At 42.8% G+C, this 14243-nt stretch overlaps 1 protein-coding gene across 4 annotated transcripts in view; it reads right to left on the reverse strand.

Moving 5' to 3' along the window:
* The window catches only part of sulf1 (sulfatase 1), a 99089-nt gene that overhangs the window by 24352 nt on the left and 60494 nt on the right, over positions 1-14243 (reverse strand). For 3 of the 4 annotated variants that reach the window (XM_017453218.3, XM_017453217.3, XM_017453219.3), the window contains exons 3-4: positions 2406-2653; positions 835-1074 (exon numbers count right to left, since the gene is read on the reverse strand). In XM_017453218.3, the coding sequence (XP_017308707.1) occupies positions 835-1074; positions 2406-2577 (412 nt within the window). In that variant the 5' untranslated portion in view covers positions 2578-2653. The remainder of the gene's footprint in view (positions 1-834; positions 1075-2405; positions 2654-14243) is intronic. The other variant, XM_047150194.2, reaches the window with a different exon arrangement.

Here is a 14243-nt window from a genome sequence, read left to right on the forward strand (position 1 = left end):
GAGTAGTTACATATTTTGTACATTTGACCAAATATCATCATACACTACATGGCCAAAAGTATGTGGACACCTGACTGGTACAGAATTGTCTAGAATGTCTTTGTATGCTGTATGGTTTATATATCTCCCTTCACTGGAACGAACAGGCCCAAACCTGTTTCTCGAGTGTCCTGCACAGAACTCTGAACTCATCCCTACTGAACACCTTCAGGATGAACGGGAACGCCGACGGCGCGCCAGACCTCCTCGCTTGACAATCAGTGCCTGACCTCGCCAAGTTAAATCTTGTTTTACATTACAGCGGCTATAAACAGGATGCTTGCTCGGTCCTGAAGACTTTCCTCTGACTGCTACGAAGCGCTGATACTGGAGACTCCTTCCATACATGTCACGTAAACACCTTACGGAAAGCTTCAACTTTTTAAAACTGCTTATTATGAAAGTCGAAGTGCCCGCTATACACGCCCCCATGAATGAGCTGTTACTATAGTAATATATATATATATATATATATATATATATATATATATATATATATATATATATATATATATATATATATATATATATATATATATATATATATATATATACATACACATATACATACACACACACACACACACACACACACACACACACAAACTACTCAGAGATTCTGTTAGAGAATATTAGTCAACATATTTTGACCAATCAGACGGAAGAATGCATCAGCGCTGTGGTAGAACAAGAATATTCACATCTGTATCAAACAGTTTAACATCAGGGCAGAGAAACAGAACTATTCACGATCAGCACACTTGGAACCTCAGTGCAGGATGGTGATATTCGTACCTGTCCTGTAGCCCGTGTTGTTGAGGTAGACAGCGAAGGAGCGAGGCTCGTGCTGGGCCTGCCATGACGGAGAGGAGCAGTTCTCGTTGTTGGTGTACGTGTTATGGTTATGAACGTACTTCCCCGTCAGCATGGACGAGCGGGACGGGCAGCACATGGGCGTCGTCACGAAGGCGTTCGTGAACGACGTGCCACCTTCCTCCATGATTCTGCGAGTTTTGTTCATCACCTGCAACGAGCCTGAGACAAGCGAGTACAAAAACGAAGAAAGCGTTACCAATCCCGATACTTACACGACTTTAAAAATAAACACCGAGAACCTTTCGCGCTTCTAAATATTGAAGTGGTTAGGAGCCAAAAGGTTCTCATAGAAGAAAGTAGTTGGAAGGTTAAAAATGCAGAATGGCTGGGAGACCCTTTAATGCGACACACTGAGAGCGAGGCTTGCTGAGCGTTATATGCTCAGAGTGACCACAGTTAAGTTCCCAGATCGCGTCTGACATACTGCAGTTGTGTTGGCACAAACCAGAGAACAGCTCGACTGCTGAATCACGCTGGCTAGAAACACTAACGCTGAGCGCTAAATCAAATTTTCCTGGCTGGCTGGCTCAGGTTAGTAATGGAGAACTTGCATGAAAACAAGTGTGTTTAGTAGAAAGAGGACAAGGCGGTGAAATTAAGCTCTCTATAACTGTATATTAAAACGATTCATCTTTCGAGTCATAACCAGGACTTTCATGGCTCTGGACCACGATCGCTACGGCTCTGCAAATTTCGAAGGCACTGTTTATCTTCTGCCGAAATTCGACACCGTGTTAAAAATCCCTGTTTACATTCGCACAAACCAGATTTATGAACATGGAAGTAGTATAAGCGTTACCATAGCAACAAGAAGCACAAAGACTTTCCAAGTGTGAGAGTGTACCTAACAGCAGTTCAGCTCCGGGTTTTCAGAAGTCTCAGAATTGGTTTTTAAATAGATAAACACATTCCAAAATGTCCTTATCGAACAGACTGTGAGAAGAATTCATGTCCCAAAATGTTTTAGATGCCAAACGTCGAACCTTTTTAAAATCTTGTAAAAAAAAAATCTGAAACATGAAATTTCCTCAGATTTTTTTTTTGCATGTTACTTTTATATAGTTTGTATAAAATAAAATTAAATTAAAAATACAATCTTTGTTGTATTTTACTATTTTCCTTTTTTTTCCTTCTTTCCGTCACTGCTATTATTCATTTATTTATTTCACCATTTTATTTCATTTTGAGGCTTCCTTCCCCCCACATTCATATTTTTATTCATTTTTTTATTCTTTGTTGTATTTTAATATTTTCCCTTTTTTTTTCCTTCTTTCAGTCACTGCTATTTATTTATTTCACAATTTTATTTCATTTCGAGTCTTCCTTTCTTTTATCCATCACCTTCACGTTTTTTTTTTATTTACTGTATATCTAAATTTACATTCAGGTGCATTCGTAAAAAGTTCGTCCATTTCAACTGCTACGAGTCAGATTATTAGAATCTTTCTTGCTCCGTTCAGTCGACCTTCTTCAAGAGGAAGCGTGCTCACCGAGCTCTACATCCTGGTCGTCGGTCATGATGAGGATGATGTTGGGGCGTATGTTACGGCGGTCACGCTGCACCCGTCCCCGGAGGCTCTGACTCCGTGTGGTGGAGGACGAGTAGGACAGCGGAGCGGTCAGGGCGAAGACCAACAGCCATGCCAGGCACGCAGGCTTCATGATGGAAGAGAGTGAGGAGAGAGCGAGAGAGAGAGAGGATGATGCTGCTGCACTTTGGAGCTTTTTACGAGCAAATCTGAAAGAAAAGAAGAAATGGCGTGTCCCAACATAAGTGCGTTGAATATGTGAAAAACGTGTGGAAAATTGTGGTAAGAGCAAACGTTACTTTGGCAGAGAGAAATGGAATGGAATAGGTCTTAAAGACTGAGGCACAAAAAAAAGAAAAGAACAAAAAAAAAAAAAAAAAAACGTAAATGACTGTTCCAGATATGTGGCTAAATATTTAAACACGCTCACACCTGATAAATCATTTACAGAGGCTCTTAAACTTAATGTCATCTCTGTATAGTCAAGATCCACAAACCAAAAGAAGCAAAGATTTTACAGAAACATCTGTCGCATCAAATTCACCACTTAACGTTTCCAGCAAAATCTGCTGATAAATGGGTGCTCAAATGCCTTTGTAGGTATTCGCTGCAACGCATTTATACAACATCATCTTTCATCAAAGTCCTTTTACTCCGAGCTACTAGCTGTTAACAAATCCACAAGTCAAAACTTGATATAATCTTTTAAATCCTACCTGCAAAGTGCTTAACCTGCTCTCATTATTTTCCCCTTTCTCCTCAACTTCACACACATACACACACAATCAAAAACCGGAGAGACCTCAGGGCAGCGCATTCGCTTCCTGTGTGTGCTGACAAACCAGTATTCTCTCACAGTTTCTCCTTCTCTCTCTCTTTCTCTCCCTGTCTGCTCCATTGAGATCCACTCACAGAAGCTTTCCCACTGGCTGGTAACTGCGGCACGAAGCCAATCAGGGTTTAGCGCCGAGTTGTCAATCATGATCTGGGTGTGATGACCCCTGCAGGATGGTTGGTGGGGAATGAGGGTCCCAGGAGAGCGAGGAGAGGGAGGAGGAGGTTCCGCTACATTAACCTCTCTACTGTGGGTGGGAGGGTATGGGAGGGGGACGCTATGCATCGTTGAAGATGACAAAGGCAGTCCCCGCTGGCCACATTTCGCCGTACGGGAAGTTTTTGCGCCTTGGGAAACAGTTTTACACATGCGTCAGGGTATCCTTTCAAACGAATTAAAAATCTTTTGAAAACAAATCCATTCTAACCCAATTAGGCCATTTACGGTGAAAAAAAAAAAAAAAAAAAACACAAGTGCAGAAGACTGGCGCATACATCTCCAGGGGCACCAGATTGCCTTATGGCTGATCTTTGTGTCTGGAATTGATGAGCTGAAACAAATAGGACTGAAACAAATACGCACCTGAGCTTTCGTCCATCACCATACACAAATCTTCCGCTTGCTGACCCTCAAACATTAAGAACCTACTGAGAAACTGGCTTGCATACAACATGGAGCACACACTTTCGTGTTAAACACGGAAAAATAAAAGTGGTTCAGTAGTAAATCACTGCTGCTGATAAGCACTTTCTCAGATAGACCTTTAAGTGCTTTTTTGGACAGCGAGGGTTTGTGACCGGCAGCGCGAAGGTTAGCCAGCCAAGTCCTTCCTGCAGTGCTGTGCAAACACTGGCGCTATTTGTACAAACCCCTAGTGGATGGGTAGCAGGGTACAGACACCAGATTTCACACACATGCCTGCACCTAAGGCGATTCAATTTGATTTTCTATAGCACTATTGGCAATAGCTTTACAGAAATCCAGACGTAGATCTAGATCCCTAATGAGCAAAGAGTGTTGAGGAAAATCTCCCTGAGATGACATGAGGAAGAAATCTTGAGAGAAACCAGACAGAAAAGAGAACCCATCCTGTGGTCCTGATGAGGGATGAGAACAGGACGGTGTTTATGATTACAGCACCTCCTAGTTACAAATCTATAGTATCCAGGTTGAAGCACTTTTTGTCCTTGTTGGTCAGGGTCACAGTGGTTTAAATCAGGCTACCGGTTTTGTTTATATTTTGGGAAATAGAACCGTTAGAAAATTAGAATTTGTCGAAACGTTTCGCGAACAAACAAAAATAATTGCAACGTGCAGTCCAGAGGACGTCTCTAGTTGAGACCTATTATGAACTGGAGTGATGTGGCTGAGGTTGGGGAACTGACGACTGTCAGAAGCGGAATTCACAGGCCAACACTGACAGTGCAGCGTTTCAAAATAAATAAATAAACAAATAAATAATTTTTTAAAAAGTTCTGAAAACTCACCAGTCGTGGTTCGTTTTATGATCAACCGGCTATTTAGCACCTAAAGAGCCTCCTGATATTTTTCTCCTGTCAGCAGAATTACCACACCAGCACACCGCGAGTCGAACAGATCAACAGAGCTGCAATTTTAGAAAACGGTTAGCAGAAAATAGCATTTTATTTTCAGCTCTAGAAGGTCAGGAATTACGGCTTGGTTTTAATTACCCGCATTATTCAAAAATGGGTCTGAGCCAACAGGCCTGGTGATAGTCAGAGGCTCCTCTCAGGCATGTGCCGATACGAGTCCTGCGCGAACCCGGCACTTAAGAAAAGTGCTTGGCCGCCTCAGAGCTTTCAGGAGAGTGCAGTCTTCCACTTTAGCGTTTTCCATGAGCAGAAGGAAACAAAGCAGCAGACCACTGCTGCTGGCCTTCCACTGTTCCACCCCGGCCAAAATAGCACAGGCCTGGCATGCAGCTATTTTAACGTTCATGTTTATTGATGAAACGTCCGGCTGAAGAACTGGCAGCCTGCACTGGCTCATGAGAAACCGTTGTGCAAGCAATTGTGCTGCAGTAGAAGGTACAAAGTGCAACTAGGTGCCAGAGCTTTAAGGTAGTCCGACAAACAAGCACCATTTTGTTCTCGGACGAGTTGCCGCTCCAGGAGAGCGGCTGCAAAGACAGAGAAGCAGCCGGGGCGGCCGCACTTGCCTGGGGCGAGGGTCTAAAGAGCACACAGACTCCGAAGGCTGTAATGAATATGCCAGTCAGGAATCCTGTGGACTGTACTGTATTGAAGGATGGATTCAAACGGAGAGGTGCACGAATGAGTGAGTAACACAAGCACACAAAGGAGTCTGAATGAAGTTCAGTTTCAGGGTGGATTTAAGTCAGTCATTAACAAAAAAAACACAAACAAACAAACAAAACAGCTTCAATGAATACAGTACAATTATAGTATACAAATATACAAGCCCAGGCACATCTGTTGCCCCCCCCCCCCTTTCTTCTGGACCACAGTCGACCATCAAAAAGAGCATCATCTCTCACCAGTTATTGTTTTTAGGGATTAGACCAAATGACCTGGTAAATTAGCTCTACTGTATTAATCAGAACTAAGCTCAGGGAATAATATTGGGGATAAAGGGAAGGGAAAAAAATAGCCTTGAAGGTTCAAAGGAGAAAAACAAAAAGGCCACTATGCCAGCTTTCAGCCTGATGCACAGCTGCCAAAAAAAGCCCCCGGTGAAAATGGGGGTAATTTTCAGATTAATGGAAAGACAGACCAAGTGTCCTTCACCGCAATCCCCGATCTTTACTTCCATCATTATGCTGTATCTACCCCCCCCTCCCCTTTTTCCTGCCCACTCTGTATAAACAATGGTACACCAAGTAATGAAGGCTTCTGCTCAGCAATGCAGCTGTGTTTTTGGTCATGTAGATTTATGAGACAATAGCAAAGAGTGTCTTGGCAGGCGCAGCCCAAAATGATGATGCAGTTACAATGTAGGCAAGATAATCCAACCCACAGTCCCCTGGGTCTAAAGTATGTAATACATATCAGGGCTCACAGCTGAGGATGAATATACAGAAGAGTGTCCGGATGGGGAACATCCCCCCCCCCCCCCAACTGCACTAATCTTTGAAGGAGGACTATAATTTAGTCATCTGGTCTACCAAAAAACAGCAAATGAAATATCTAAAGGTGGTGCTCGTTCAGTACCATCAGACTGACTTAAAGGATCAGTTTATCCCTTCTTTTTTTTATTTTTTATTTATTTATTTTTAAAAAACCACCCTCTGTGGCTGGGACAAATTGCAATTGCAATGAAAATACCACTTTGCTTTCCCTTTCACCAAAACAGACCCCAGCATGCCTGCTGAAACTATCAATGCTTCATATGTGTCCTTTTAGGAAAAGCTAAGCAAGTCTCATTTGGCTTGGGGTGGAGCTTATGCATGTGTACCAGAAAACTGTACAGCAAGAGTCTGAAATGCAGAAATAAGTGAGATGTTGCATGGCAATATTACAAGTTATTATATTTCTGAGGTATATTTGAAATTATATGATGATTACGGGTTTAGAAATCATTTAAAAATCAATATTTGATCATCTAAATGAAAATGTAAATCCACAGTCAGCACTTAATGGACCTGTAAACAAACCACTATGTTCATAACTGGAGCCATGTTTATTCACACTGGTTATTTTTCTTGCAGACCTTTCAGCATAAATAGGGTCTGTCTGACAATGCAACAAAACTGGTATTATTAAGCCATAATGGGATTATCCAAAAAGTACATGTAAATGTAACAGCTCTGAGTTCCCCTATTTACCATAAGGAAAATCCCTCTTTCACCACCTACTTAGCGCAGTTGCATAACAGGCCCTTTTATTCCCTTTGGCTTGCACCACCAGACTGATGCAACCAATTGAAAACCTGGGGTTTTCACTTCATCCATCAAAATCCTTTTGTGCAACACATTTCCACTTTTTTTTGTTCATTGGCAGCCCGCAGCAACTCGCATCAGGATCACTTGCAGAATCTGACCAAACCACACCGTTTCATCCTGCCACGTCCAAGCAGCTCACACTTCCCACACATCTGGTTTCAGAGCAGGCATCTACCAGCTAATATCAAAATTCACAATTTTTGAAATTGGAGAACTCTGGATTACAGTATTACAGATAAAAAAAGGAGCCTGACCTGACCATCATAGTGTAAGAAAGAGCAGTTCTTGAAGTTAGGAGAAGATAACGCCGGTCCCGAGCAACCCAAGAGAGAGAGCAATTCATAAAACGTCGGAAGCGTCAAGATAACACCGATCCCAAGCAACCCAAGAGACACCAATTCATAAACGTAGTAAGTGTCAAGAGGACACCAATCCCAAGCAACCTAAGAGACACCAATTTTTAAACGTAACGGCCGTCAAGATAACGCCAATCCCAAGCAACCCAAGAGGACACCAATTCATAAAACGTAGGAAGCATCAAGAGCACACCAATCCCTATCAACCTGATCTCCAGTTGCACCTTCAACTTCCTTGGTAGCTTTGCCTTGGCTAATCTACGCATTAAAATTTGGCCATTTTTTATCCAATTTCAATAGAATACAGGTAGAGATGAACCTAAAACCAGTAAACTGAACTGAAGCAAGTGAAAATGCTGACTCAGTCGTCTGGGAGATGAAAATATATAAGAGGGAGTGTGTCTGACTTTAGCGGGGTATAAAGGGCAGCATGCATGCATGCATGCATCTGTATGCTGATGATTCCCACCTGGGGCGCTGTGGCCACGGAGCCGCAGAAGTGAAGTACGGTGAGGTTTGGGTTTCGCAAACATTTTTTGTAATAGGCTAGGATCTGGCGGCGGTGGACGCGCATACTGAGCAGCGCAGTGTGTGAAATCCCACCATGCCAAGCAGGCCTGTGGCCAGAACACACCGCAAGCACACAGAGCCTCCGTCAACGAGTGCTCTGTCCACACACACAGCCCTAGTAACACTATGTTGCTATGGCTGAACTTAAAAATGTGAACGAACAAACCAAAATGTTAAAGCCATAAAAACCTAGAGTATGGGCAAGAAATAAAAAAAAAAAAAGTCAAATTCAGGATGGTTCTGTGACCACTCTGTAAACCAGCGAAGAAATGGACCTATAAACCACACCGGCCTTGAAAGAATCCAACCTAGATAAAAAACATATAGAGGGTCCAAATGCACTCGTTTTCTGAAGCAGAGCTCGGAGAGTTGCTGTTTTGCTGGTGGGCTTATGCGCTGATTACGTGGTGAGAGAAGGAATGTGCTGACCCACTGAAGTGGTTTCACTTTGTTCTTGGTTCGCTGGGTCATTTGACTTAATCATTGTGGAGAGAATGCCATACACACACACACATACACACACACACAGAGCAGACACACTGGCTTTCACTAATGACATACCACACACCTCTGCAGTGTGACCCAGACAGTCATTTCCACATGCTTAAAAGATGAAACACCAGCCCTTTTCTCTTACTCGTATAAGTATGTAAAAGTAAGCGAGACTTGTGCTTTGATACAAAACTAAATGAAGTCCAGAACTCCATGCTAGTGGTGACCATAAGAATATACAATCTGTAGAACATGAGGGTTAAAAAAAAAAGAAGAAAAAAAAAAAGGAAGAACTGGGAAGTGATATGGATTCAAAATATAATAATCACACCTTAAATAGGTGGAAAGTCTCAATTATTTTGAGGTGGTTTTGGGTCCCTGCCACTAGTCCTGTTGGTGAAGAGCCAGGGGGCTTTAAATTGGTGGTGACTTTCCAAAGCCCTAGTGGAAAGACTGTGTCAGCCTTGTAGATCAAGTTAACATAGAGAATAATAAATTCTAAGAGGGCACACGAGGTAAGTACCCAGGATCTAAGGTTCTCACAAGCCACAGAGAAAAATCGTATGATCTCTGGTACAGAGATTGCAAAATTTCTGCAATGCCTGACCCTCACCAACAACCACAGAAGTGTTTGGAATATTAATCAAATTCCAGAAATCCATCCATCTTCTATACCACTTTTCCTTTTCAGGGTCACGGGGAACCTGGAGCCTATCCCAGGAAGCATCGGGCACAAGGCGGGGTACACCCTGGACAGGGTGCCAATCCATCGCAGGGCACACTCATACACATTCACACACTCATTCATACACTACGGACACTTTGGATATGCCAATCAGCCTACCATGCATGTCTTTGGACTGGGGGAGGACACCGGAGTACCCGGAAGAAACCCCCGCAGCACGGGGAGAACATGCAAACTCCGCACACACAGGGCCACGGTGGGAATCGAACCCCCAACCCTGGAGGTGTGAGGTGAACGTGCTAACCACTAAGCCAAATTCCAGAAATGGTCATTCCAAAAAAATAATCATTTGCATTGGATTTTAGCTTAAAAATTAACTAAAAAGGCCCACGTGGACAACACTGGAGGATCAACCTTACCTGCATAGCCCAATAATTATAAAAACACACTATATTTAGCTCAAAGCTGTTAGCTTTTAGTGATTACACTGAACAGCTTGGGGGGCATGGATAACAAAGGCCCAGAGTTTTATACAGTCACTAATTTTAACACACTGATGATGTGGTTTATGAGGAATGGCACAGAGTAATATTTGGAGGAAACAATGAGAACGGGCCCAGAACTAATCCCTGACTGAAACAGAGAAAGCGCAATAAAGCTTTGTAGTCGACTGACCTGGCAGGGGCCCTTTCATTAATTATAAATGCTTGTAAATGTGTGATTAATTTAATCCAACTCTGAGACTTCAAAGTCTTGCTTATGGTGGCACCAGGTGGTCTGCTGGGAACTGAGAGTGTGTGTCTAGAGGAATGCACTAAGAGGAAAATTATTAAAAACACACAAGAAGCTCCTCTGGTTTCAAGGGATACGTTGCGATATACTGTTGAAAGTGCCGGTCTTTCGGACATTGTGAAAAGTCTTGTAATCGAGTCAAGGCACATGGACCTGGACAAAAGGTCTTGAAGATTATAAACTTTCATCTGAGGTATGAACTGATGAAGCACCAGTAAAAGGGAGGGACTGATTCAGTCAGGAAGCCTTGCCACTTTGCCATGCCACCAATCAAATAACAGAATCCTATCGCAGAAAACCCGGAGAGCACCAGCAGATAGAGGAGTGCCTGCCCCACCTTCACAGAAGAAACCAACACCTGGTATCCACGCGACAGTATGGAAGTCGCAAGTCATAGAGCCCGCTCATGCTCATAAACCCATCCAAAACTCGACACTAATCCCCACGATAAGCCTTGTCGTCTATCCTAGCCTTCATGTCTCAGAGCTCAGGCTGGGAAGAGAGGGAAAACGTGACCTTGGAGAGTTTTACGATATTCCATAATCAACCACAGAAAGGAGGTCCCCATTACCTCAGAAATCCCACAAGCTGATATTGCCGGCAGCACAGCAAAGGTTCCACAACAGTACGTGGTACGAGTATCAGCCTGCCGCAGCTCTGTGAGTGTACGAGTTCCGCTACTCCTCAGATTAGCCTTAAACTTGGATTACACAAAATATGGTCAAAAGTATCTGGACACCAGATCACCACATCCGTACGTGGGTTTTCCGCAAATTGTTGCCACAGAGTCGGAACCACCAGATTGTCTACAATGTCTTTGTATGCATTATCATTGAGATTTCCCTTAACTGGAACTAAGGAGCCCAAACCCAAACCTGTTCCAGCATGACAATGCTTCTGTGCACAACCGACGTCCTTCAAGATACGGCTCGCCAAGGTTGAAGTGGAAGAACGAGTGTCCTGCACAGAACCCTGACCTCATCCCTACTGAACATCTTCGGGATGAACTGAAACGCCAACTGCACTCCAGGCCTCCTCATACAACATTAGTACCTGACTAAAACTCTTATGCTTGAAGGGGCAACAATCCTACAGCCACATTCCATAATTCAGTGGAAATCCTTCCCTGAAGACGTCAAGATGTTCTAGCTGGAAAGACGGAATGGACGACCATGGTTTTGGAGCGATCTATTCGACAAGCACGTAGAGGGGTAATGGTCAGATGTCCATATAATTTTAGCCAGAATGTGTACTTACTTTTAACTATGCATAATACACATATACAAGATGGCTGCAAGTAATTGTTTGGAGCATCAACTGTGCATGTCTTCAAAAATTAAATACTACACATGTTGCAATTGAACATTAATACAGGGGTAAGTATAGCACCATGTGGATGCTTTTTTTTTAATCACCCAGATGTACAAAAAGCACTCAGGTGAGTATGTGAACAACGATGCTTGTGTTGTTGCTGCACATGTACACAAAGTCAACCGTTAAAGCAGACCTTAGAAGTGATTAAAATGCCTCTCAGGGAGGTCCAGGCCACCTGCAAGGCGGTGCACCAGGCCGAGCGGAGTGAACATCCTCCTCCTCCTCCTCCTGCATTTTTCAGCTACTTACCAAGCTGTTTAACATGCAATTCAACAGTTAAGTTGCCAGGTATGGTAAAAAATAAAATAAAATTTAACTGTTAAAATCTGGCAACTTTCTAGTGAAACCAACTGGAGATTCTTCTTGGCCTTTTTCCCTTTCAAGCTCAAACTGCTGCTGCTCAGGCAAGGCTTTCTCCTTGCTCTCTCTCAGACGGGAGGTCGAGTTGTGCCATGTGTAAAAGACTTCCTTTTTTTTTTTTTTTTATAAGCACTAAGTTAATAAAGAAAGCACAGAAAAACAGATCCTGAAAGAAGAAAGTAGGGAAATTTAATGAAAGCAGCAGAGGGTCTTTGTCAAACGATTTAGCCTTTGATCGAAAGTGAATGACAAATAACATGACAAAGAAAAAAAAATAGGCACAGTAAAAATCTTTTTTACGGGGTATTTTGGGAGCAGGGAAGAAATGATGGACACAAAAAAAAGGTTGAAATTTTGGCGGGAAAATTACAGCTGCTATAAAGAATGCATACACAGAGTTTCTTTGTCTCGTTATGTATATTTATTTACTCCCCCCCCACACACAAAAAAAGAGATTTCCCATGATGAACGGTTCCAACTCACCACACGACAGATAAATCTAGACAGGAAAATATAGACAGCTTCAACATAAACATGACGTTTCGGTCCAGATGTCAATGTAAAATAACATCTAATCTAAAATATTCCAGTGTTACTTTAGTTCCCTTCTGCAGCTCAGAAACCTAAGCGTTACCACACGACTAGGCTGCCAAATGAAGACTTTTTACACACTGTGGTCTTTTTTTTTTCTGTCAAAAGCATCCAAAGAGACATCGACGTGCCCCAAGACGACGATATCAGACATCAGTTTCCATGCACGTAATTGTTCTTCATAAATAAACCATGACTGTCAGGCTCCCACTTTAAAGTTGAGCTAAAGCAACTTTGCCACTTCAATAATCCTTATATTTCATAAAGATTGCTGCAATCCAGTTCAAGAAACATGGCAAAAGCATCAGACATTACTCTGCTTTGTTTTTACTGGTGCGAGTTTAAAAAAGAATAAATAAAAGAAGAAGAAGAAAAAAAAAGAGAAAGCGCTGGAATGGTTCTTTAGGTGGAACTAAAATCGAGTCATTTACATCTCCAGAGCTTTGTCGTGCCTCACAGGCTCATTACTCTCGCCCATGGCTGGGCATGAAGACTCCACCAAGGCAGTTTACACACATAATGACCCGTGCAGACCCATTAATGATTAATGAACATGCCTCCCAGTCCACTTGTTCCACGGATTTGCTCGATGCCGTGCCGGGAATCGAAGGCTTTATTAACGCGTCACACTTGTCTAAGTGGTTTGTGTTATTGAGACTTTGGGAGCGTTTGACTGATTGAATGATTACAGAATGAAGCTTGGAATAATAACACCAGACCACATGTTTACGAAGGGAAAACGGATTACGAGTGCTACTGTAACGAGGTGGACCTAATTGAATCGGGCTTCAATTCCAAAATATACACACAACAAAACACCAGGCCTGACCACTGGAGACTGCCAGAGTCCTTGCTGGGACTTGTATAATATAATATAGTTTAAACCAGAGAGACCTGCTATAATTTCGTACGCTTCACTCCGGCCATAATCCCTATACTTTACTCTGTTTATTGTACTAAACATCATTACGCTGAAGACATGCTTATGACTCCGATTTAAAACTTTCCACCTGGTTCCACGTTTAACCGTGATTTCATGCAAAACTACAAATGATATAAAAGACTGTAGGTCATATAAACTAGAAGCGATACCTTCTTGTAAAGAGAGTGTCCCAGCAAGACGTGGCCTCTGGTGCATGAGTAAAGTTTTTAGAGAGGAACATTCAGCGCACTTTTTCCCATACATGTTGACTTAACACGCTAAAACTCAACAGCGTTGAGATTTACCCCCCCCCCCAAAAAAAAAAAAAATCTGCAAAGCTCTTGGGGGCATTTAGGAGCTTTTAGGAATTCCACTCATTGCCCTGTTGAAGAGGGGGTGAAAACCCTGTCAGCAGCCTCCAGCCGTGGAGCTTCTGCCTCTCTGCGAAACACTGCGCTTCCAGAATGTGGAACGTGTGCAGACAGGAGTCGCGAGCGATGCGAGAAAAGACCTGGACTGGGAGAACCATCGTCCCAAAGTTCATCCGTCACACCTTAGAGCTCTCACTCTTTCACTGCGCATAACGGTGAAGATGGCAGTCGTTTAAAAAAAAAAAAAAAAAAAAAAAAACCCAAAGTCGTATGGTTTTCTACCTGTCTCTGTATTCCCACTCGCACGTGTATAAACAGAGAAACAGAACGCGGAACAGAAAGAAAAATAAAGAGAGCGCGAGAGCAAAACGGGAAAGAGTGAGTGAGAGAGAAAGACCGAGACAGAGCCTATAATTCGCACCGAGATTGGCTCTTCTTTCCACCACTCTTTGTGGTAGAAACGTGCGAGGTTTCCTCGAAACGTGCAATCACACCCTTTGTAATTCAATTAACTCTCTGCGTCTCACGC

Source organism: Ictalurus punctatus, chromosome 23, assembly GCF_001660625.3.
Source record: "Ictalurus punctatus breed USDA103 chromosome 23, Coco_2.0, whole genome shotgun sequence".
NCBI classification, from domain to species: Eukaryota; Metazoa; Chordata; class Actinopteri; order Siluriformes; family Ictaluridae; genus Ictalurus; species Ictalurus punctatus.